This window comes from Trichoderma reesei (assembly GCF_000167675.1).
Source record: "Trichoderma reesei QM6a unplaced genomic scaffold TRIREscaffold_10, whole genome shotgun sequence".
NCBI lineage: Eukaryota > Fungi > Ascomycota > Sordariomycetes > Hypocreales > Hypocreaceae > Trichoderma > Trichoderma reesei.
In genome coordinates, this window is record NW_006711157.1 from 127,053 (window position 1) to 150,067 (window position 23,015).

The following is a 23,015-nucleotide window of genomic DNA, read 5'->3' on the forward strand; positions in this document are numbered from 1 at the left end:
TAGCTATATAGGCAGAGATATATAATAACAGCTCCCCTTTAGTAATAATAGCGCCTAGCGCTTCCTTTAGTCTAATAGCAGCGCATAATACCCCTAACTAAAATCAGCCCCTGCTTAAACCTATATAAGTAAATAGGGGGACTAACTAATAGCGGCTTTAATATAGGCGCGCTTAGGCAAGCAGGGCGACTAATAGCCTTATAAGCTTAACCTACTAGTTATAACTTTTACCTTTAACACTTTTAAGATACCTATTTAAGCCTATTTTAGTATTATTAAGTTTCTCTAAAGTAAGCATAGGGATAAGGCTATTTTAAAAAGACTAGTCCTAGGCCTAATAAGCGCACCTGCCTTTAATAGTATAGAGTGGTTTTAGTCCTTAAATACTAAGATAAAGGGATGTTTAGTTAATAACCTAGACCTGTAAATTACCCTCTTAAATTAACGCTTTTATAATAATAAAGGCGCTATCCTTTTAAAAGCTAATAACCTTTACTACTTATTTAAAATAGAGAATGCCTTACCTTTATAAATATATATAAATTATAAAATAGCTTACTATACTAAGGCTAGTAATATTAATAAAGACACTATTACCTAATGCCTAGTTATAAAGGCTAACCCTGCTCTTACTAAGCTAGTTAATATTAATAGTAGTCCTAATACTATTAATAATATCTAGCAGTAATTTACTATATATAAATATACTGCCTGCTGTAATTAAAAGATAACCTATAATTTAATAGTTACTACTACCTCCTATATTAATAAACTGACCTATAAAATAAAAGCCCTTTATAATTCCATATCTAACTCTTAAAATATATAACATTTTAATTAAAAATAAGATAATAGATAGTGTAATAATAATAAGAAGAACTGCCCTTAGGACTACTGCTGTAATAATAAGTAGAAATGCAACTACTGCTGTAGTAAGGGCGACTGCTAGAATAATAACTATAATAACAGTAAACGCTATAATTACTGCTATAATAATTAAGATAATAGATATTGCTAAGATAGAGGCTTTAGCTAATAGGACTGTAATTAGAACTGTAACTATAATTGCCAGCAGGGTAACTATAATGCTAAGGTTAAACCTAGCATGCTAGTAGCCTAACTAGCAGCTATTAAAGCATATCCTAGCACTATCTCCCTTCTAAAACTACTGCAGGATCTTATAAACCTAGATAATTAAAATGCTATACCTAATACAGATTTTAAGTCAGATTCCTCCTATAGTTTAATAAACTAGCTAGGCAATTATATATTAAGGATGCCTTACCTACTATTAACCCCTAGCCTTTAGGCGCTAGCGCCCTTATACTATATATTCTTATAAGCGCATTTACTATATCTCTTCTTTTTATTAACTTAAACATATCTGCACTATATAATCTTACTAACCTCTTTAATATTACTAACCCCTTTAATACAGCCCCTGCATCTTTTAGTATTATTCCTACCTTAGCAGCTTTACCCCTTAAAAAGAAATAATAATAGCTAAAGTTATTTACTGCCTATATATACCTAGATTTAAAACCTTTAGGAGCTAATAAGCCGCCTTTACACTATACTTATCTAACTAAGTAAATCTCTAGCATTATTTATTAAGTTAAGTTTAAACTGTAAAATTATACCTAGCTTTAAGCTGTTTATTACTCTCCTCTTAAACCCTGTATAGAACTTATAGTTAACACTAGCTTTTTAATCTCCTTAGTTAATAAGTCCTATCTTACCTCCTTCTTCCTTAAGGTAATTAAACATGCCTTACGCATACTAGTTACAGTTAGTAGTATTAAAGAAGGTAGTCTTATAGCTACTAGGGCTATAAGTATTTAGCTTTACTTCTATATTATAAATAGCGCAGCTGTTAATATAAAGGCCTTCTGCCTAATTATTAATTCCCTCTCCTATAGCCTTTTAGTAAGTATCCCCTTTCTTTATATATAATGCCTTAATATTCTTTAAGGCAAGGGTAATAAAAATAATCACTTAAATACTAGTAATAGTTATTTAATCCCTACTACCTATCTTGCCTAATATATAGCTACACTTAAAAAGCTTATTATCTATACTGCCTATTTAGTAATTATTAACTTTAGCTAAGGCTATAATATCCTTATTTAATATAGTAACCTTTTTATTTATATAGATAGTTACTATCTTACTTTTAGTATTTACTTAAACTGCCTTTAGCATGCCTATATATGCCTTCCTTATATAGTAATTACTAGGTATAAGAGTTATCTCCTTATATCTAACCTTAGTCCTATCCCTATATATATATATAAGGGTATATTCCTTAGCACTCTTTACCTAGTTATAGTTACTACTTAAAGGGATATATTCTAGGCTAGCCTAATAGCTGCTATCTAGTTATTTAACCTCCTTAGTCCTAATATAAAAGAGAAGCCTAAATATCTAGACTTCTTAAATAGCTACCCCTTTTATATTCTAGATCCTAATAAGAAAAAGATTAATATTAACTTAGCTAATATTTATAATAATTAAGGACTAGAATGCAGGGAAGTTATTTAGCAGCTTTTATATAAGTATAAATATCTTTTCTATATAGGCATTAGCTGTTTTAAGGATAATATGCATATGCCTATTAAATTTAAGGAAGGCGTTAATACCTTAGACCTTTTATAATAGCTTTTTAAACTATTTAGGCAAGATAAGGAAGCTATAAATAGCCTCCTTAATACACTAAAGGCAGACAGAGTTATTAAAAATATCCCTTTTAGTTAACCTAGCCTTATAGTATTACTAGCTTTTATAGTCTAGCATAACTAAAAACTGCATTTAGTTATTAATATATAATATCTAAACTCTAAGCTTAAACTTAACGCCTATCCGCTACCTTAATAAAATAATATCTTTAATTATTTATATAGTAGCACTATTTTCTCTATTATTAACCTTACTAAAGGCTTTTTTTAATAGCTTATTGCCTTAGAAAATAAATAGAAAATGGCATTTATTATGCCCTATTAGGGTTATAAGTAACTTACTATTAGCACTATTAGTTTAGCTACTAGTCTAGCCTTTTTTTAGTATTATATAAAAACTATATTCTGCTAATACTTATAGAAGTTTATTTTTATTTATATTAATAATATTATTATCTATTTTAAGATAGTAAAAGAGCATTTTAAGCATCTGGATATTATCCTTAATATCCTTGCCTAGTTAGGCTGCACTATATCCCTTAAAAAGTGTTACTTTACCTAGGCCAGCCTTTAAGCCCTAGGACACTAAGTATCTTGCTTAGGCCTAAGCACTTTAAAAGAAAAAACTAATGCTATTTATAACCTGGCGCTATTATAAAACCTTTATAATCTAGAATCTAGCATTAGCCTAATAGGCTACTACTGCTATTTTATTAACTACTATGCTTTTTATATAGAACCCCTTTAAAAGCTTAAGGCTATTAGTTTTTATAATGCACCTTGCACTTACCTTAAGAGGATAACCTTTATAGCATAAGCATATTTGCCCTTATTAAAGAAGCCTGCCTTATTTAATAATCCTAAGGACTAGGAAAAAGAGAGAGAGCATATTACTAAGGTTAACTAGGAATATAAAGAACTCTAGTAATAGGCTATAGTGGCTTAAAAAACCCTAAAAGAGAAACTTTATAATGCTATAAATCTAGCATACCTAGACTATAACCTTTTATTTAAAATTTATATAAATAAAAGTAAAGTAAAAGGGTTTAGTATAGCGCTATACTAATTATAGGATAGCCTTTTATACCTAATCTTATTCCTTTTTAAATTACTAACTAGCGCAGAGCGTAATTATAGATTTACTAAACTTAAAATAGCAGCACTAGTGTAGGCACTGTAAAAGCTTTAGTATATCCTTAACTATGCTTATATTAATATTATTATAGATTATACTGTAATTTATAATTACTTCTAGAGCATTAGCTTAGGCTATCTTAAGGGTAAGTATTAGCTAGTTAACTAGCGTCTTTTTCTTAAAAAATAAAAGATGTAGATCTTTATTATTTACTGCGCTAGAAAAAAGCATATTAACGCTAACACACTATTTAGACTGCTTATAGTTAATAACCCTTACCCTAGTCCCTTAAATAATAATAAACCTATATCTATCTGCCTTCTAATAGCCTTAGATTACAATCTATATACTATGCAGTTTATACTTAATAATAATAATAAACCTATTTATAAGATAATACTTATTATAACTTGCATATAGGCAAAAGCAGCTAGGGACCCACCTGTTAAGGTTAACCTGGCTATAAAGCCTATGCCTATGCCTTTATCCCCCCCCCCTGTCTTATACCTACTAGTAGCAGAGGTTACTATTACCTTACCCCCCTTAGTCTTAGTAGTGTTTTATCCCCTAGTAGCAGAATTGCCTATTCTAGCACTACTATAAACACCCCCTTTATAACACGCCCTTAAGCTAGATATAGGTTAAGTCCTAGACCTAGCCTAGCAATTACCTCCTACACCCCCTTTAAATAAGGATCTTTCTCTTATATATAATAACTATTTAGCATTTTTCCTAAATAATAATTTCTGCTCCTATCTAGTTACTAAGCTTAGCTTTAAACTAACCTTCTAGCATATTTATAAGACTATTTAGACCTAAATTACTAATAAGGAATTAGCCTGCCTTCTTTATTTTAAACTGCATTAGCCTACTAGTCTGTTATACTACCTAGCTAATAATCTCTACTAGTTATATATCCTTATATTTATAGTTCTTAAAGTCTTTAAAATAGTTTATAATAATTACATTTACTTAAGAGCCTACTAAGCCTTTTATATAGTTAGAGAAATATTCTTTTTTTATAATATATATTATAAGCTAGATTAATATATTTATAAGTGTTTAAAATATTAAAAGGCAAAGCCTTACTAAGGATATCCTTATAAAGATATGCAGCTAGTAGATACTCCTTATGCCTTACTATCTATACTTTACCTTAACTTTATAACTAAACTCTTAATCTTATTTAATAGATATAATGTAATTCTCCTTATTATAAATAAGTTTACTAAGTTTATTTAGTATATTATTAGATAAGAGGATTAGTTAGTAGAGGACTAGGCTTAAGCCTATATAGAATATATATATCTAGATTAAGGTATGCTGTTTATTTTTATATATAATATAGACCTTAAGTTAATCTTATACCTTTAGCAATCTCTTTATATAGCAGCAGGTGTTCTCTTATAGACCTTTATAGCATACTACTAATAAGCTAATAGCTAATTTAAAAGAACTATTTAAATAATTATCCTAGCTTTATAAACTATTATTAGCGCTAAATATAACTAAAGTTATTAGCCTACTCTGCTCCCTTATATTATATATTATACTAATATAGCTCTTTACTTAACTACTATATACACCCTATTTAAGCTCCTTTATAAGGTTAAGGCTGCTTACTTCCTTCTTAAATATTAAGCTATAAACCTATATATATTTATAACTAACTATTAGAATATATATTATAATGCCTAGGATGCTATTTAGCTATTAGTAGCCTATATAAAGACATACTATAATAGAAAATATAACACACCTCCTAAGCTATAAGAAGGCAACCTAGTTTATATTAAGCTAGCTAAGCCTAGTAACTAGGGCTACTACCTTTAAAATTAAACTAAGCTCTTGCATAAGCGCGCTAGTCCTTTCTAAATTATAAAGAAGATTAGCCCTCTGCATTATAAGCTATAACTCTCTACCTATCTTTAATAAAAGGATAAGTTTAGCATAAAGCACCTTAAACCAGTCCTACTAGTAACTTAACTAGCAGAACCCCCTAGGCCGCTTTACACTAATAGTCTTAATAAGTATATTATTAATAAGATTACTAATTAAAGGACTTAAAATAGCATTATTAAATATAAAGTATACTAGCTAGGCTATCCTAACTTTACCTAGGAATTATATATATAATTACTTATAAACATCCCTTGCTTAATATATAAATTTAAGAAGGCCTGCTAGCCTGGTTTACCTTTATCTAGGAGTTTTAAGGGCTATACTATTTTAGTTATCTTATTATTATTTAATTATATATAAATATATATACCCTAGCCCTAAACCTTAGTATAAAAATTTTTTAAAAAGTCCTACTTTTACCCCTCCTACTTATTCTTATATTTCTTTCCTTTCCTCTTATATAATAGTCACTTAATATATACACCCTTTATACCCTTTTTTTTTCTTACTTACTAACCGCCTTATATACCTTAACTACCTAACTTATATAAGCCACTTAATATATAAGATATGCTATTCTTATTACTATATCTAACAGCTTAAACCCTAGTCTTAGCTTTTACAATATATCTTTTAAATTAATAAGATATATTTAAGTGGGGTAGTTTATTATCTAACACTAGCTGCAGGTTAGTAATATCTACTATAGCCTAAGATAGTAAGCTAGTAATATAAGCTATAGACTAGGGCGACTTATATAATAAGCTAGATAAGGTTCTTAACATTATTAAGGAACCCCTTAAACTAATTTTACTAAATTAGTTAGTCACTTATATTACTATTTTAAGTGTTTAAGACTGCTTTATATTTATTAATAGTCTCTCTCTTCTTAAATACTATAAAGATTATATTTAATATTTAGGTTAGAGTGTTGCTTTTAAATTATATACTAGCGTTTAAGTTAATATTAGCCCTAATTCTACTACCTCTTTAATAGTATACTTTAAGCTTTAGCATAGCCTAAAGTTTATCCCTATAGTAATTTATAATATTATAGTAGCTAATCTCCTTAAAATTCCTATAGCTAATAAGTTTACTATTATTAAGGATTTTATTAACTTTTATTTTAGCTAACTATTCTCCTTAAATAGTATATAAGCTAGTAAATTAAATGCAGAATATATTAAATAATTTAATAGCTTAGCTCTTAACACTTCCCTTTATAACTATATGTTAGTTATTAACACTTAGTTAATTTGCATTAATATAAAAGCTAAGCCCTTAGCTATTACCACTTTATTTCTACTACAGTTTTAAACTTATTTTAAGACCTTCTTAACTAATATATGCTATATTACTTAAACTATTTAGTATATCCTGTCCTAGATATTATTAAAATCTAGCGCTTAGTAGTTTCTTTTCTCTCCTCCTATAGTTAATTAAAAGCTTTACTAAGGGCCCTTACTATTTGCAGATCTATACTATAACCTATATATAATTATTATAAAGTATATGCAGCTTAATAATATTAATAATCTTAGCTATAAGAATATTAATCTTAATAATATTAAGAGAGTGTATAAGAAGTCTATACCTGCACTTACTATATTCCCTAGCTACTATAAACATATAGTTTTACTTATTACTAGCGCAGCTAATAAGGCTTATTAGTTCTATTTAAATTCTAAGGCCTATAAATAAACCAGGATAAATGCCTAGGTGCTGCCTTTGCCTAATTTAAACTAGTAACTAGACGCTAGTAATAAAAAGACCTATAGTATTAAAGCAATTAAGATATTAATAAAATTCCTAGTCTCTATCCCCCTTAAGTAACTAAAGCACTGCAATATTCTCCTTAATGTTAGTACTTATATTTATATTTATACAGTAATTACTTAGAAAATCTACACCCTGCCTTTAAGAAAGCTTACTTTAGAATAAGTTAAGAAAATAATATTAGCGCTTAATAAAGCCCTGGCCTTTATTAAGAATAAGGCCTATAATATAAAACTGGATTTTAAAAATAGGAAAGCAGGTGACTAGAAATAGAAGCTTACTAGGAAAGTCGCTACTATTAATAAAGATAATGCACTATTATAAAATAAGTATAACCTAGGCAAAGTCACTAAAAACGCTTATATTAACTTTACATTTATAAGGATCTTAAGCTATATTAATGCTTTCTCCCTAAAAGCAGAGGCAGCTTTATTAAATACTAATAATAATATTAAATAATATTATAATGCTAGAAAGGTAGCCCTGCAGCTTTATAAATAGTCCACTAAAAAAGATATTAAATATTAATAAAGGATTTAGGCATAGTTAGCTAATTATATAGTTATATACTGCTTAGGTTTTAATTAAAAATACAGCTAGCCCCTTTTAGAACTATAAGTTCTCCTGCTAGTAAGAGCTATAGCAGATATTACGCTTTTTTATATCTCTGCCTTAAAGTAACTAAACTAGCCTTATAGTTTTTAAGTACCTCTTATAATCCTAAAACTAGATTAAAAGGCTTTCCCCTTTAGTCTGCCTTAATATTAGTAAAATCTCCCCTCCTTTAGTAGAAAAATGCAGATCTGCATTAACTATAAGGTAGATAATAAAACCTATGCGCTAAAGGCTGCGGCAATCTTTAAACTTAACGCCCTCCTTTTAAATATACCTAAAGCTAAGTAGTAGGACTATATAGTCTTTTTTAGTCTTTATTTCTTCTTAAATGCCTGCAACCTTACCTAAATATTTACAGGTCTTTATAAGGCAGTTATAAAAAGGCATCTTACTAGCTAATATATAAATGCTATAAAAGCATTTTACTATATATATATAAGCTAAGCATTTTATACTAGTAGACTAGGGTTAGGCAAGTCTACCTTTACTATATTACTTATAGCAGCCTTACTTAATAGCTAAGAATAAGAAGTCCTTATAGTTCCTTACCTTAAAGACTATTTAGATGCTTAGATATATATAATTAGCTGTATAAAAAGACTGCTTATTCTTTATATACTGCCTATAACTAAGATTGCTAAGGAAGAGGAATAAACCACTTTGCAGTCTGCTTTAGCTAAATAACCTATATCTAACTAGAATAACTTACTTACTAGTCTTTATTTTAAGGATTTATAAATAAAGTTAACTAGCTTTACTTAGTAGCTAGCTATTAGTAGCCTGCTATAAGACCTAGGTCTTATTTTATAAATAGCATTATAGAACGCCTAAGTAATAAATGCAGTAGAAAGATTAACAGCTTATTATTTTAATAAATGCATTATATGTTTCTACTTATTTAAACAGGAATTCTAAGCTCTCCTAGCCTCTATTCCCTAAACCTTTAAGACCCTTACTATATCTGCAAATGCATCTTAAGCGGCTGTAGAAATTATTAAGCACCTTAATAACTACTATAATCTCCTTTAAATAGAATATAGTTTAGAGTATAACTTAATATTAGCCTCTTTATAGATTTAAGTTAAGGTAGAAGCAGACCTTAAGTTCTCCCTTATACTAGCTAAAGCCTAGGCCTTATAGGTATTATCCCTAACTGCATTTATAACTAACCAGAGACTCTATATAAAGGAAGTTTATTAACTCCTTATTTAACTTGCATTTTAGGCATATATAATACTTAGCACGCCAGCTGCTATAAAGATCCTTACTAATTAAGCTTTTAATATTACTTTATTATTTATTATTATAAATAAAGCAGGCAGTATAATTAAGGCAGCTAGTATTATATTAATCTTAGCTTTCTTAACTATTCCTGTAATTTAAATAGGGGATAGTAAATAATTTAGGCTTTATACTATAGCTAATTAAAATTAAGTTTATAAGGCTGTTTTTATATAATAGTAAAGACATAGCCTGCTATAATATACTAAATCTGCTAAATATCTTAACTTTATTCTTATAAATAACTACTAAGCGTTTAGCAATATGCATAAATAGGCAAAAATTTACCTTTATTAAGACTAAATGTCTATTATTAATAAATAAAACTAATACACTTTAGTAATTTATAAGTAGTTAAAGGCTAAATGCTAAAATAGCCTATTTTAAGATACTATACCTAAATATAATATAGTTTTTATAAATATTATTAATAGCTAGGAGGAGAAGCTTAGCACCTTTTTTATAAACCTAGTTAATGCAAGGTATATTATAAAACTGGTCTCCTATATAGTTATAACTGCCCTGCTTTAGTCTATATTTAACTTTATATGCAACCTTAAGGCTAATTTAAAGACTTATAGCTAGGCTAAGATACTAATTATTATAGGCTATAGTTAGTAAAAGCAACTCCTTTAATAACTCTTTAATATAATCCTAAACTAAGATATACTTTAGGACTTTATTAATATCTAGACTATTAATAACTCTCCTAGCTATTAGGCAGAGGTTATTATTTATAATTTAGTAAGGTTAAAACAGCCTGGTTTTATAATAAATAAATATTATTTAGCTATAATAACTACCTGCGCCTGCATGCTTATAGTTATTATAAAATAAAAGGCAGTTATACTAAAGTATACCTCTGCACTATCTTATATAATATAATACTTAGGTAAATAAGGCTATATTATTCTTACTATAGGCTAGAAGTTTTTCTATACTTATTATCTTTAACCTAGTTATACTTAAGACTGCTGCAGGGAATACTTTATATATGCTTTTTATATTAGTAACTATACAGAATGCTACTATCCCTAGGCCTCTGCCTTTATAAATACTACCTGCCCTTTAAATAATATATACTATTTTATCTTCCTTATAGCTAGAATTAATAATAATTAAGGAAAGAAGATTATTTACTTTAAGAACTAAAGACATATAGCCTAATAATAATTAGCCTAAGTTTAAGCAGAATATTAAATTGCATTTAATTTTCGCTAATTAATAAAAAAGTCTAGTTATAGTAATAGTAAGCCTTAACCGCCTAATAAAAACCCTAAGCCTTAAGAACTCGCAGATAATAAGGTCTCCTTTAAAGCAGCTATATTTATTAAGGGCTATAATAATTCTGCACTCTTTAAGATTAAGGATAAGCTAGCATCCTTAGAAATTAGGGATAATTCTATGCCTATTAAAGCTAAGGATAAATTAATACCTAGTAAAGTTAAAAACGCCCCTTTAGCTATAACCTAAGGCCTAAATTTATAATAAAACAGGGCCTGCATAAAGCGCAGAAAGAAGGGACATGCCTTATAATAACTTTAAAGATAACAGTTAAATAAGGACATAGCCTTAAACACTAATAGCTAGAAGATAACATTTAATAAAGACACTACCTTTATGCCTAGTAAACTATCTAAGTCCCTTAGTGCTTTTAATATTCCTAATGCTAATAAGCTAGCTATATTTATAAATATCCCTTCCCTTAAAGTAGTAATTACTAACTTAACCTTAAGAACACTAACTAATAAAGATAACCCTACCTTAAATAAGTTAGCTGCTAATCTAGTAGAACTAGTAGATTATCCTTATAATACACTAACTATAAATAAGGCCTAGACCTAGACTAATAATAATGCAGAACCTAAGGACTCCTTTTAGTAAATAATAGACTTAAAATAATATATAGAAGATAGATTAAGGTTAGGATAAAAGGGAACCCTTTGCTATATATATAGAGTTATTATATGCATTTTATATAAATTCTTTCCTTTTTTATATTTTCTTTATAGTAAGGATACTATGCTTTTTCTATAATAGGGATATTGCAGGTTATGTATAAGGTTACCTAACAGTAAATAAATATAAGTGTTCCCTCTACCCTTATATACACCCTAGCTAGCTTAGTTTCTGTATTACACTTTTAGTTAGATTATATACACTTATTGTTATCTGTTATAACCACTAAGTCTAGTGCCCTGATTATTTATTTCGATCCCTTTGTTATCTGATAGAGAAGTAAATGAATGTCACGGAACTGCGTTTTTAAGGAGGATAGCTAGGAACAGAACCGAGTTGTGGACTATGGCAGTACGAGAGGAAATGCAGAGCTTGCAAAGACAACCTCAGAAAGAGAAGAGGCTTGCTAAAGCTGCATATTATGCCAAGTCTGTTAGCATTCTATTAGCAGAGAACGAAAGGGCAGAGGAGAAAGTTCGAAAGCAAGTGCAAAAGGCTGATAAATGTAATAGGTGGGGAGCTGCATACCTATTTAATAGGATAGTATTACCTTCATCAAGGGACTTTATTGAAAAATGGGAATAGATCCAATGGTTAAGGATATTGAGAAGGGGATTATGTAGATAAGAAGGAGATCAAGACATAGGTAAAAGCAGGGACAAATACACCACTTGCGTTTTACAGATTGGTAGGTGTTTTCCAGGCGAAATCTGAAAGGAGCGGCGCTTGTACTAAGATTAGAAGAAAGGAGCAATAGTAGCAGAGAGTATATAAGTAACCTGGAAATATCCTATCTGGATATACCTAGCAGCAGTAGCAGCAGTAGCAGTAAGAAGATACTACTAACCTGCTGGGATACTGGATAGCCAAGCCGTTCCCGAGATACCTTCAGAATGTCGTCTGTCGCAGATAATCAGGCAGAGATCCTGACCGTTTCTAGCACGTCAACTATTGCCTTTTCCCCATCGCCGCCCGCAATGAATTACGCCCCAGCCGAGACGCGCCACTGGGTCGAACATATGGAACAAAGCAGAAGAGAAGCCACTCTGATGGAGTTGTTGTTGATTGCCTGGCAGGCGGGTAACGGTCACTGGAGCAGGCCATTGTAATGTAATGAGAACACAGATCATGACTAAAGCTCAATGAAGCTCGCGGTAGATTAATATAAGGCGAGAGGTGGATGAGATTCTAGCAGTTTGCTTCTGGCGTCCAATGTGTTTGCTTTCTCCCTCTTTACACAGCCTTGCCACATCCCGAATTCAGCCCTCAGCTTCGCAATTAGAAGTATTTTGCGCTTGTCGGTCACAGTCGCCCCTCACTGCGTTGGCGAAAGGCCCTGTATTGAAAGCTCCTGGCATGACAGTCGTCTCCAAGGGGGAGGAATTTCGGTCAGCGGACAGCCCATCTGCTATCAGGCGTCACTATCTTAAAAGTTTCACTAGCATGTCCTTACAGAGACCCGAGGTCAATCGTTAGCAAGACGACACACCTTTGGACGCTATAAGAGACTCGAGACCCAACAACTCGTCGAGGCACCATTCGCTGCTAATTTAGGGTCATACAAAGACCTCCAAGCTCACTCACTCCCTTATAAGAAAGAGAAAGAAGAGCTCTCTTATCAAAGTTCCTACCAGGTCATGAGTGAGTTCTTGCTCGACTATGCGCCAGTATGAAGTAGTTGCAGACGCCTCGCTTCTTTTATAGGGTCCATTTTAAACTGTTCGTTCATCTGGGAACTGGCAGATTTATTCTAGGAGACGAATCATCGTCGTTAAGGGGTTTCGTTGTAACTACCCACCTTGAAAGCCCGGATAAGTCTCCTCGTTCGCTCTTTGGAACTCATGTTTGTATTGTCATTGCACCCTCAACCGTAGGATACATTCAAGGGAAAGTAACCATGTGTTCGTCAAGCCTCTGGAATGGAATTTCTATGATGGACCAGATCGCTCTTGATAAGCACCTCGGATGTCTACCTAACATGCATGTATCCGAAATTGTCCCCCCTATCATTATGAAGCCGCAGCCTGTTCTGCCTCTGGCAATTGCAAAAAAAAGCCATTCTGGCGTCACAGATATGTCGGAAGTCGGAGATGCTTCGTCGTCGCTTATTGTTACTGCCGGCAATTGACATTCTTGGCATGGAGTACATTTAGGGCGCCGCTCTGTTGAACTCTAGAACGTCTCGGGGCCTTGAAATGGAAGCCGAGCGCGCGACAAGGCGGAAAAAAAGAACGGGGAAAACGAGCAGTCAATTCAGATCGTGTGAAAAGAGAACTAACAAAAGAGCCAAACGGTAAAGTGAGCGATCATTGCGGCTGTAGTTTCGATGGCGTGCGAGAGCAATTGGGGTTTCAATTGGTGCAGAAAGTGGATTGCCATGTCTTGAGATGGCCTCAAGTGTTATAGTGATAAAAGCAGTGTTTAATAGTGGCAGCTCTATGCGAGGGCTGTATGCGATTGAATGCCTGCCGCCACGACTGACTGACTGTACTACAGTAAATGCTTGACGCTGATGCCCCTCCTCCAAAACCCCCTCCAACGCCCCTATGCTGAGATTTGAAATGAACCGAAGCGCCTTCCAGTCTACTCCTCGTCGTCTTCTGAAGGCTCAGCCGGCCAGAAGAACCATGCGACCACCATGAGCGCCTTGAGCGTGGCGGCCGTCCACAACGCACCCGCAATGCCAAAGGAGCTGTGCGAAAAGATGCCGCCCACGACAGCGCCAATAAGCAAGAGCGTAGGCGCCGCCGCCCGCCGGTTCCTCTCGGCGTTTTGAAAGGCAAACAGGTCCTGGTCGGAGAAGAGGTCGCAGTAGATGCTGGTGAGGACGACGCTGGTGAGGGCGTTGTACTTGAGGGCGCGGCTGGTGACGGCCTGGCCGCAGCTCTGGAAGGCGACGAGGGCGAGGGGCGCGAGGACGGTCCAGCCGACGTGGTCCTTGTCGGGCGAGGGCGTCGTCAGGGTGACGATGAGGGCGGCGGCGACGATGAAGAGCGTCTGGGCGGCGAAGGAGACGCAGAGGACCCAGCGGCGCTTGGGCGAGAAGTAGCGGTGGAAGCGGGCGAAGAGGAAGGATCCGACGCAGAAGCAGGCGAGCGAGATGCCCGACTTGTAGAGGCGGGCGTTGGTCGGGGGGTAGATGAGCGAGGCGAGGCCGAGGCCGACGTAGACGGTGTTTCCTGTGGATGAGTGTTTAGTTTTGAGTGTCTATGAGGTCTGTCGAGGGCATCGCGCAATTATGTGTTGGACAAGGACCTCGACTCACCCGTTTGCATCGACACAAAGGCGCCCCAGACCTGCGTCGACGCGCTGTCCAGCAGCCCCGTGACGACGTAGCACAGCAGCAGCACAATGTCGGCCCACGATCGCGACACCTCGGCCGTCATCAGCCTGCGCAGCCGGGACACGGCGGACCGCGGCTTGGTGGGCGAGCGCAGCAGCGGCTGCTCCTCGTCGCCGCGGACGCCGTTGGGCACGGCTGCCGAGCCATTGGCGGTGCCGTTGGCGGTGCCGTTGGCGGTGCCGTACGTTGTCATTGCTGGTGTATTGGTTGATGGAGGCAAGACGAATTGTTCAATAGGTAGGTAGGTAGAGTCAAGACTAGGACCAGAACCAGAACCAGGAGCCAGAAGAGAAGATGAAGCCTCGCCAGGCGGGTCGAGGGAGGGAGGGAACGGCCGCTTCTTGATATCCTGGCAGGGGGGGCGGTTAAGGGTTCAGCCCAGTGTTACCTAGGTACCTAGGTATGTAAAGGAGGTACTTGGTCCAGTCAATGGCTGCGCGTTTATCGTGGTCGGCAAAGATTCGATGAGTCGTCGGTATGATTATCTGATGACCACACAGACGGGGAGGCGAAATCGCATACTATTGCGCAATAAGCTAAAACCGAAGCTTGAGCCGTTCTGCAACGCCGCAAACCGGACCAGAGCCTCGGCGACACCCTGCGAGTCTCAGCTGGGTAACAGGAAGAGCCGGGATGTTTCTCTGCTGCTACTGTAGAAAAGAAAAAAAGACCCGGCATCTACTTTTGGCCCAGATTTGCCCAGGAACAAGTGACGCTGTGCAAGGACGCGAGAGCTCGCCATTGGCGGAGTCCAGATCTGAGGCCGCAGCCCCGGCTGCAATTGGCTGCGATCCGCCGCAATCAGAGGAGCCAAGCGCGGACTTGCCTCGGAATCGGTCAGGGCGCGGCTCGTCGTGGTAGCGGGATGCGGTCGCGGTACTTGCGAGCCCCGTGGCTGGCTGCGGGCAGACGCAGGTACCGGGGCTATCAGGCAGTACATGCGAGCTCCCGCATGCCCCCCCTTGGAACCTGGAAGCTTGCCCGCGAGGTCCCGCTCGCACATCATCGCCGAGTGGGCTGGCTGAAGCAATGCGGCGCGACCTGGCGGGTACTCGCGATGACGAGGATGCACGGACGCCGGCTGCGGTACTCTGGATGTAGATGCAGATAGAACCTACCTACCTAGATGGAGGCAGGCGGGAGTCGGTGGCGGAGGCATGGATTGTCATACGACAGACAAGACGCCTTCCAATTGCTTTTATAACCCGGACCCTGCCCGCCTCTCGTCCTTTGCTGGACTATCCCGAAGCTTCACCCTCAGCCTCTCTCACTCTCTCCCTCCCTCTCTCTCGCACAATTGACCAGCGGAGGAAGCTCTTCTGCGGCATTGACTCGGGCATCGCGTGACTGTTTGACGGCATCTACAGCTCGGACCGGCAATCGCAAGATTCCAAAAGACACACACACGGAGCACCAGCAAGATGAAGCTCTCAGCAGCCCAACTGCTCCTTGCCGGAGCCGGCCTGAGCGCTGCCCTGCCTCACCTCGACAGCCCGCGCCAGCGCCTGCTCAACGGCATGGACCTGCCCGCCAAGTACGGCGACGACAGCAAGCCCTACACGCCCGGCCACCGCGACCCCAACGACAACTACGTCGATGCCATCGGCAAGAAGCTCGACCCCAAGCCCTGGCGCAACGGCCTGGGAGCCTCCGTCCTGGGGCCCTACAACCGCGACCGCTCGCGCCAGAGCCCGGACATGATCCGCCCGCCCAGCACCGATCACGGCAACATTGCCAACATGCGATGGAGCTTTACCGATTCCCACGTGCGGATTGAGGTATGTGGTGCCATCTATCCATGAATGACGTGGACGTGACGAGCTGCTTGGGAGAATCCGAAACTCGCGGCGTCGCCAATTGATTCCTCAACTCGGCCCAATCGATCCGTTTGCTGACACCCCCTGGCGCTGCCTTGTAGGAGGGAGGCTGGACCCGGCAGACGACGGTCCGCGAGCTGCCCACCAGCGTTGAGCTGGCCGGCGTCAACATGAGGCTCGACCAGGGCGTCATCCGCGAGCTCCACTGGCACAAGGAGGCCGAGTGGGCGTATGTGCTGGACGGCGAGGTGCGCGTCACCGCTCTCGACTACGAGGGCGGCAACTTCATCGACGACCTCAAGAAGGGCGACCTGTGGTACTTCCCCAGCGGCGTGCCTCACTCGCTGCAGGGCCTGGGCGAGAACGGCACCGAGTTCCTCCTCATCTTTGACGACGGCAACTTTTCCGAGGAGTCGACCTTTATCCTGTCCGACTGGCTGGGTATGCCATCTTCTTAAACTCCCGTCATATCAGGCTTGTACGTATTCATCATGCTAACCTCTCATTACCAGCCCACACCCCCAAGTCCGTCATTGCCGAAAACTTCCACCTCGCCCCCGAGCTCTTCGACCACCTGCCCAAGGGCGAAAAGTACATCTTCCAGGGCTCCGTGCCCGGCGCCATCGACGACGAGGCGCCCAAGGGCAAGCACGTCAAAAAGTCAATGTACCAGTTCACCCACAAGATGCTCGACCAGGAGCCCAAGAAGACGACGGGCGGCGAGGTGCGCATCACCGACTCCAACAACTTCCCCATCTCCAAGACGGTGGCCGCCGCCCACGCCGTCATCGAGCCCGGCGCCATCCGCGAGATGCACTGGCACCCCAACGCCGACGAGTGGTCCTTCTTCATCAGCGGCCGCGCCCGCGTCACCATCTTCGCCGCCGAGGGCACCGCCCGCACCTTTGACTACGTCGCCGGCGACGTCGGCATCGTGCCCCGCAACATGGGCCACTTTGTCCAGAACATTGGCGACGAGCCCGTCGAGATGCTCGAAATCTTCCGCGCCGACGAGTTCCGCGACTTTTCCCTCTTCCAGTGGATGGGCGAGACGCCCCAGCGCCTCGTGCTCGACCACCTGTTTGCCGACGACAAGGAGGCTGGCGAGAAGTTTTGGGAGCAGGTCAAGGATGCCAAGAAGGATGAGATTACAAAGTGAGGGACGGCGAGGGAGAATCATCAGTTCAGGAGGGAAAAGGGTAATGAGGAATCATCAGATGTACATTTTTTTTTTCAAAATGTGGCAACGACGGCATTTCGAGGTCATGTCAATATTGGTGAGGGGCGTTTGATTTCTATTTCAACTCGATCTATAATTCCCGGGCCTCTGTTATCTGAGGCTATACTGTAGTTTGGAAATTCTTTTGGTGGACAGAATAACACTTTTTCTTAAGCATATCAATAATCTCGTTCTCGATCTTTGCTGTACTCTCTTCCTTTCTCTCTCTCTCACACACACACACACACTCACGAGGCCATTCCGTACGTAAACAGCCGCATGCAAGACGCTACTTATACCGATGTGAGGAGCATCGTATTTCCAGGTTCTTGACGAATATCGTGTACGGGTTCATCCGACACGTTTACAATGAGTGTATTAGGTATATCCGTGAATTGAGATGAGATGCTATGAGGTGAGGTGGTATTTGGTGAGATGAGATGATATTGAAAGTGTAATGAGAGGCCGGGAAATTAACTGTGCACTTTTTGCCGTGAATTTCCGTCAGGAATACTACTCGCGCTCACGGTCATATGACATGTCTCGAAAGCACGCGTTCTCTCGGCTATATCCTAAGAATCCCAAGAAGCTTGCTTCGGTGGACCCTTAGCAGAATTCTCGGTAAATGGATGTGGTTCGTTTCCTTCACTTCGTCCAATCGTACGTCCTGTGTGTCCTGATATTTCCATTTTGTAGCGTGTCCTAGAGCCTCAGTATGAGTGAAAGAAAGAGTGAGCTGATGGCATATACGCTCCTCTTCTAGCCTTGCAAAGGAACCATAGGCGAATTTGCCTACTATCAGCTCTCCAGTGATACGGCTCTTGCTTTTTCTTGAAAAGGGGGGGGGATGGACATGAATAGACAGACCAGAGTTTCTTCCACCCTCCGTAGCGACAAGCCAACCTGCGCAATACTGAAGCCTGGCATCACCGCGTAGCCGTAGAAAGAAGGGCCTACAAGAACCGACATTGGGGCACCCATCCGTCCAGACTCGTTCACGTCGGGGAATTGCAGCCATTCCATTCCCTTGAGCCGGGTCAGATATCTGCAGCTCGGCCGCTATAACAACATCCCGCAACCTAAAGTGTAAGCTTCACAACAAAAGGACCCAAATCTGTACTTTAACGCAGTGCGTCTCGTATCGAGGAAGATAATCATGCTTTACAGATAGAGTTGTGCTCTGCCTAATGTTTAAGGGAAAAAATCCCGAGGCTAATCACGGAGGACAGCTAGCAGCTATTTCTGCTCGAGATAAGGCATGTTGGGTCTGCGGGCGTTGACCCGTTTGGGCAGCTGGGTAAAGGAGCCCTGGGCCAGTATCAGATCGGATTACTATAATGTTATCTGCGCAACACCCACTTGCCTTACTGCAGTGAACTATTCATCAACAAGCACTTTATAGCCCCCCTCTCTTCATTCGCTGGTATACTGAGGTATGGTCTTGATATGGGGCTTCTCGTCGTGCAGGTGGCGATTCTGTGTATTAGTAGTCTATGTGTCAGATTTGCGTCTTGGGGGAGCGGGGGCTGGCTGACGGCGAAAAGGAAGGCATATCAACGGGCAACAGCTCGACATTCGTGCATCTGCAATGTCAAATACTGCCTGGATGCGTTCATGGCCGGCAGTTTTAACGGAAATTGCACCATAGACCCATCATAACATCCGAAAGGTTTCAGTCAGGCTCCTCCTTGATGTGACGCTACGAGCGGTTGAATAACTTCACACCGGAGCAAAATAGAGAGCATTGGTTTGATAATTGCGCAGCACGAGAGCATCCGCAACTGTCTGCATGTTGATCACTGGGCTAATCGCGGACAGAGCGACACATTCAAAAACCCAGATAGGCTGATCAAAACACGAGGACGTCTCGGATAGGAGCCGTGGCTTGCTGCAAGATGGGAGGGGATGTCGGCTTTGCCATGCTCTCGGCACAAAGAATTACATGCCGAGCTGGCTTGAGTGTTTCATTGCGTTGGAGATTGAGATGTCCCAAGTGCTTCAGCATTGTCGAGGAGGGGGGGTGTTGGAGAGAGGCTTGTAGGGGGCAAACGCTATGCTAGAATGCCCGTGGGAGGAAAAGACGATCGATGAAACGTGACCACCCTCAACGCTGCGAGCAACACAAAGACATGGAATAGAAGGCATGACAAGCTAGAGTCGGACTAAAATCGGCTTCAGGCAGTTACCGACATGGCCGACGCATGAAGTCTCCCACGCCGTAGATGTCGTAATCGTGCTTCATCCTACGGGCCGTATCAAAGGTGTAAGTGATTCTCCTCGAATGGTTGGCGCACGAGGAATCTGAAGGCTGCAAGATAGCTGAGGCAAGACAAGGAATGGTGGGATGCTAGAGGGCAGGCCTCGCAGTGGTGGGTGTCGAGGCAGAACCCCTATCTGGTCCTCTCATCAAAGGTAAACATCGGAGGCCGGAGCACGACTTCAGCACCATGGTAGGATCTCCAGGGGCGATCTTTGCTCGCTCTAGGCCGCCTTAACGGGCGCAATAGACGGGAGAGTAGTCGGCGGTACTACTCCGTTGTCAATGCTCTGCAATGCGAACATAGCCTGCCCTCTACACCCCGTATTCTGCACCCTGTCAGTACTTACCGTAGAGGTAATACCATGAAAGGCCTGGCATCATGTCCATGGCTTGAAAGCTTGGCGATGACTCTTTATGTAATCGCTTGGCTTCGAACCAGTTCCCGAGCCAACACGCTGAGTATGGAATCATTCGCTCGGGTATGTAGTCAGCGAGAGATCGAGCTGGTATCTAGGTAGTAGGCCAAGTTTGCTGGCCTGATTCTGGAGTATAATAGATACGCGGTAGGTCGTTGGCGAGAGCCGGAGAGACAGAACGACAGGGGGTGGGGGGTCCATACAACTACATACTACATACATACCTGGGACCCATACAGAGTATCCTTGTGCTTGTCAGTCCCTGGTACTCGTGCTCTGGAGCATGTCGAGATGAAGCTGGCCCATGCCGTTGGTCGGACCTCTCACGCGCCGTGCCAGTAATGCATGCACGCCTCCTCCATGTGTGTTTTTTTTTCTGATTGTTGAGAGGGCTCAACGGGTTGACGTTGCATGGGGACACGCCCTGCTGAGGACTCCAGTGGCAATGTGCGGTCCGAGTGAGGCAGACAGGAGGGTGCCTTCGAAAAGAAAGAATGTGAATGTTGTAGGACGAAGAATACCTCCTATTGCCAGAGGCAGAACAGACAAGGAGGAGCAGAGGTGATTACGAGATTAGCACTAACGCGGCGCCAGGTAGATGTACAAGCTCAACCACACTAGGAGCAGTGCTAATCGCTAGTCGTCCGTACTTTGGCTTCCCCGAGCCCCAGATAGTGGAGGTTTTGCGTGGTCTTGCCGCCTTTTAGCTCCATCGCCTTCCGCGACACTTCTCTCCACTTCATCTCCATTTGCCTAATGTACCCCGCAAAGAGGCGCCGAGCTACTATCATATCAACAAGTTGGCTGACGACAGATTCCACGGCATCTTGCGAGGGAACCCAGAGGAGTGAGTGACTGAGTGAGTGAGAGTCTTTACCTACCTACCTGTATGTTCGCAGCTCGAGCTTCAACGTCTGCAGGCAGAGGCTGACAAAGAACGGCACGTGCTATGTAGTACTGTTACAGTACAGGCACCTCGACGAGCGAGCATCTTGTCTGCACCAGGACCAAGGGGGGGCCGAGGTTCTGGCTGGCTGATGCAACTCCAGCCAGGGAATCGCTGCCCGAGTTATCCGTCGCCTGTTTCTAAAAACGGGACACACAGCCCATGCAGCCTCAGCGTTGCATTGCCTGGTTTCCTTGCCGCTGGAGGGACCCATTGTTCCCAAAGGTGGACGACTTGCCCAGGAGGGGGTGCTCAAAAGGTGGTGCAGGATCGCCGAGCCCAATCACAGCAGATGGGCGTGATTCAGATAGGGCAAGTCCACACTAGCAGGGCTGGAACCAGCTAGTAGTAAGTCGACGAGGAGAACCAGGCAATGCCAACCGTTGGCTACCTTACTGGAGATGCACTCGAGCTGGAGACGCAAAGGCCCCCCCCCCGGCGTCAAGAAGTGGCCTCCGCACTAGCCGCCTAGGCCAGGGCCATCTGCCGGAGTGCCTGTGCCAGCCACTCACGGAATGCCATCGCCATCAGATGCGGTCTCGTCCTCTTCATTTGAGGTCCGGACTGGCGCTGTTGGAGATCCCCTTGCCAGGAACAGGGGCCAGCGAGCAGCCACACCCCCCCGAGAACCACCTTCAATTCCTCCATGTTGCTCCGAGGTCCTCGCTATTCTTCCTTTCCCTTCTTCTTTCCATTTGTGTGATGAATCCTAGTTGAGAGCTGACCCTTTAGCCTCCAAATGGAGGACGGTTGGTTGACGAGCTACATCCCATGGGGCATTCTACCTATGTATTCCAGCTGACAAGGTACTGCTTGTACGTAGTACATACGTACATGACAGATGCCTGTCAAACGGTTCCCTTCTCGCTTCTGGGCACACGCTGCTGTGTAACGGTCTTGGCTCGCATTCAGTGCAACGCGATACCACCATTTTCGGAAAACCGGCACGCTGGAAGCGTTGATGATATTCTGTCATTCGCATGCTGATCCCCTGGTGGAATTGCGAGAGACCCTTAAGCCTTGCCGTGATACCTGCATGGGCCAGGACAGAGCACGAGTGCCTGCGTGACGGAATATGAAGTACAGAGTACTGAGAACATGTACCATCTTGCAACATCCTGGTCGCCGTGCTTGATGCCATCTCTCGATATAACTGCAAGGTCGTGGATTCTCCCGACCCCGCCCGCTTGTTTCTTCTCATGCGGAGACGAGCGACAAATCACGTCGTTGACGCCAGCCGGTCTTTCATCGTGATTGGAGGTCTTACTTTTCGAGTTCATGCAGAAGATTGGACGGCTCATCTAGGCGGCAGTAAAGGTGGACTTGAGAGAACCGAGGAGCAAAGGTACATTGAACGGCTACAGGGGCAAAACATGGCCAGCTCCCCGTCGAAGATGCCTGCAACACCGCAACAAGAAATGCCCACTGCTGGCAGCATGGTTGCTAGTCGGCCGCTAAACATCTTTAGTCTCTGACAGGGGCGTTAGGTTTGAGGCCTTCGATGCATCGTCAAGAGGACGCCACTGAGGGGCTCGCCATGGCGCAACTGTGTGATGCTCATACAGATCGCCTCGTCGTGGGGGATGGAAGGCCTTGCTCTGGTAGCCTCCATTGGCTCGGTGCTAGCAGTCCCAGCTTGAGCCCCCGACTCCTCACGCCCGTTTGGAGAAG

General features: G+C 41.2%; 2 protein-coding genes across 2 annotated transcripts; one reads left to right on the forward strand and one right to left on the reverse strand.

Moving 5' to 3' along the window:
* Positions 1-13,813: 13,813 nt before the first annotated feature.
* Positions 13,814-15,249, reverse strand: TRIREDRAFT_48398 (uncharacterized protein). The gene is made up of 2 exons (XM_006965703.1): positions 14,609-15,249; positions 13,814-14,522 (listed from the first exon to the last, which is right to left on the reverse strand). Exons 1-2 carry the CDS (start codon positions 14,877-14,879, stop codon positions 13,927-13,929), a joined length of 867 nt encoding a protein of 288 aa, XP_006965765.1. The 5' UTR covers positions 14,880-15,249; the 3' UTR covers positions 13,814-13,926.
* Positions 15,250-16,014: 765 nt separating this feature from the next.
* On the forward strand, positions 16,015-17,662 carry TRIREDRAFT_121989 (oxalate decarboxylase; the record flags this gene model as incomplete). The annotated part of the gene is made up of 3 exons (XM_006965546.1): positions 16,015-16,464; positions 16,605-16,944; positions 17,016-17,662. Exons 1-3 carry the CDS (start codon positions 16,108-16,110, stop codon positions 17,660-17,662), a joined length of 1,344 nt encoding a protein of 447 aa, XP_006965608.1. The 5' UTR covers positions 16,015-16,107.
* Positions 17,663-23,015: the final 5,353 nt, after the last annotated feature.

Bases quoted from the DNA above. Each gene is read 5' to 3' on its own strand.
- TRIREDRAFT_48398 (XM_006965703.1), bottom strand. From the start codon at position 14,879: ATGACAACGTACGGCACCGCCAACGGCACCGCCAACGGCACCGCCAAT. The intron at 14,523-14,608 runs GTGAGTCGAGGT...ACTCATCCACAG, and splicing joins CTTTGTGTCGATGCAAACGG to GAAACACCGTCTACGTCGGC.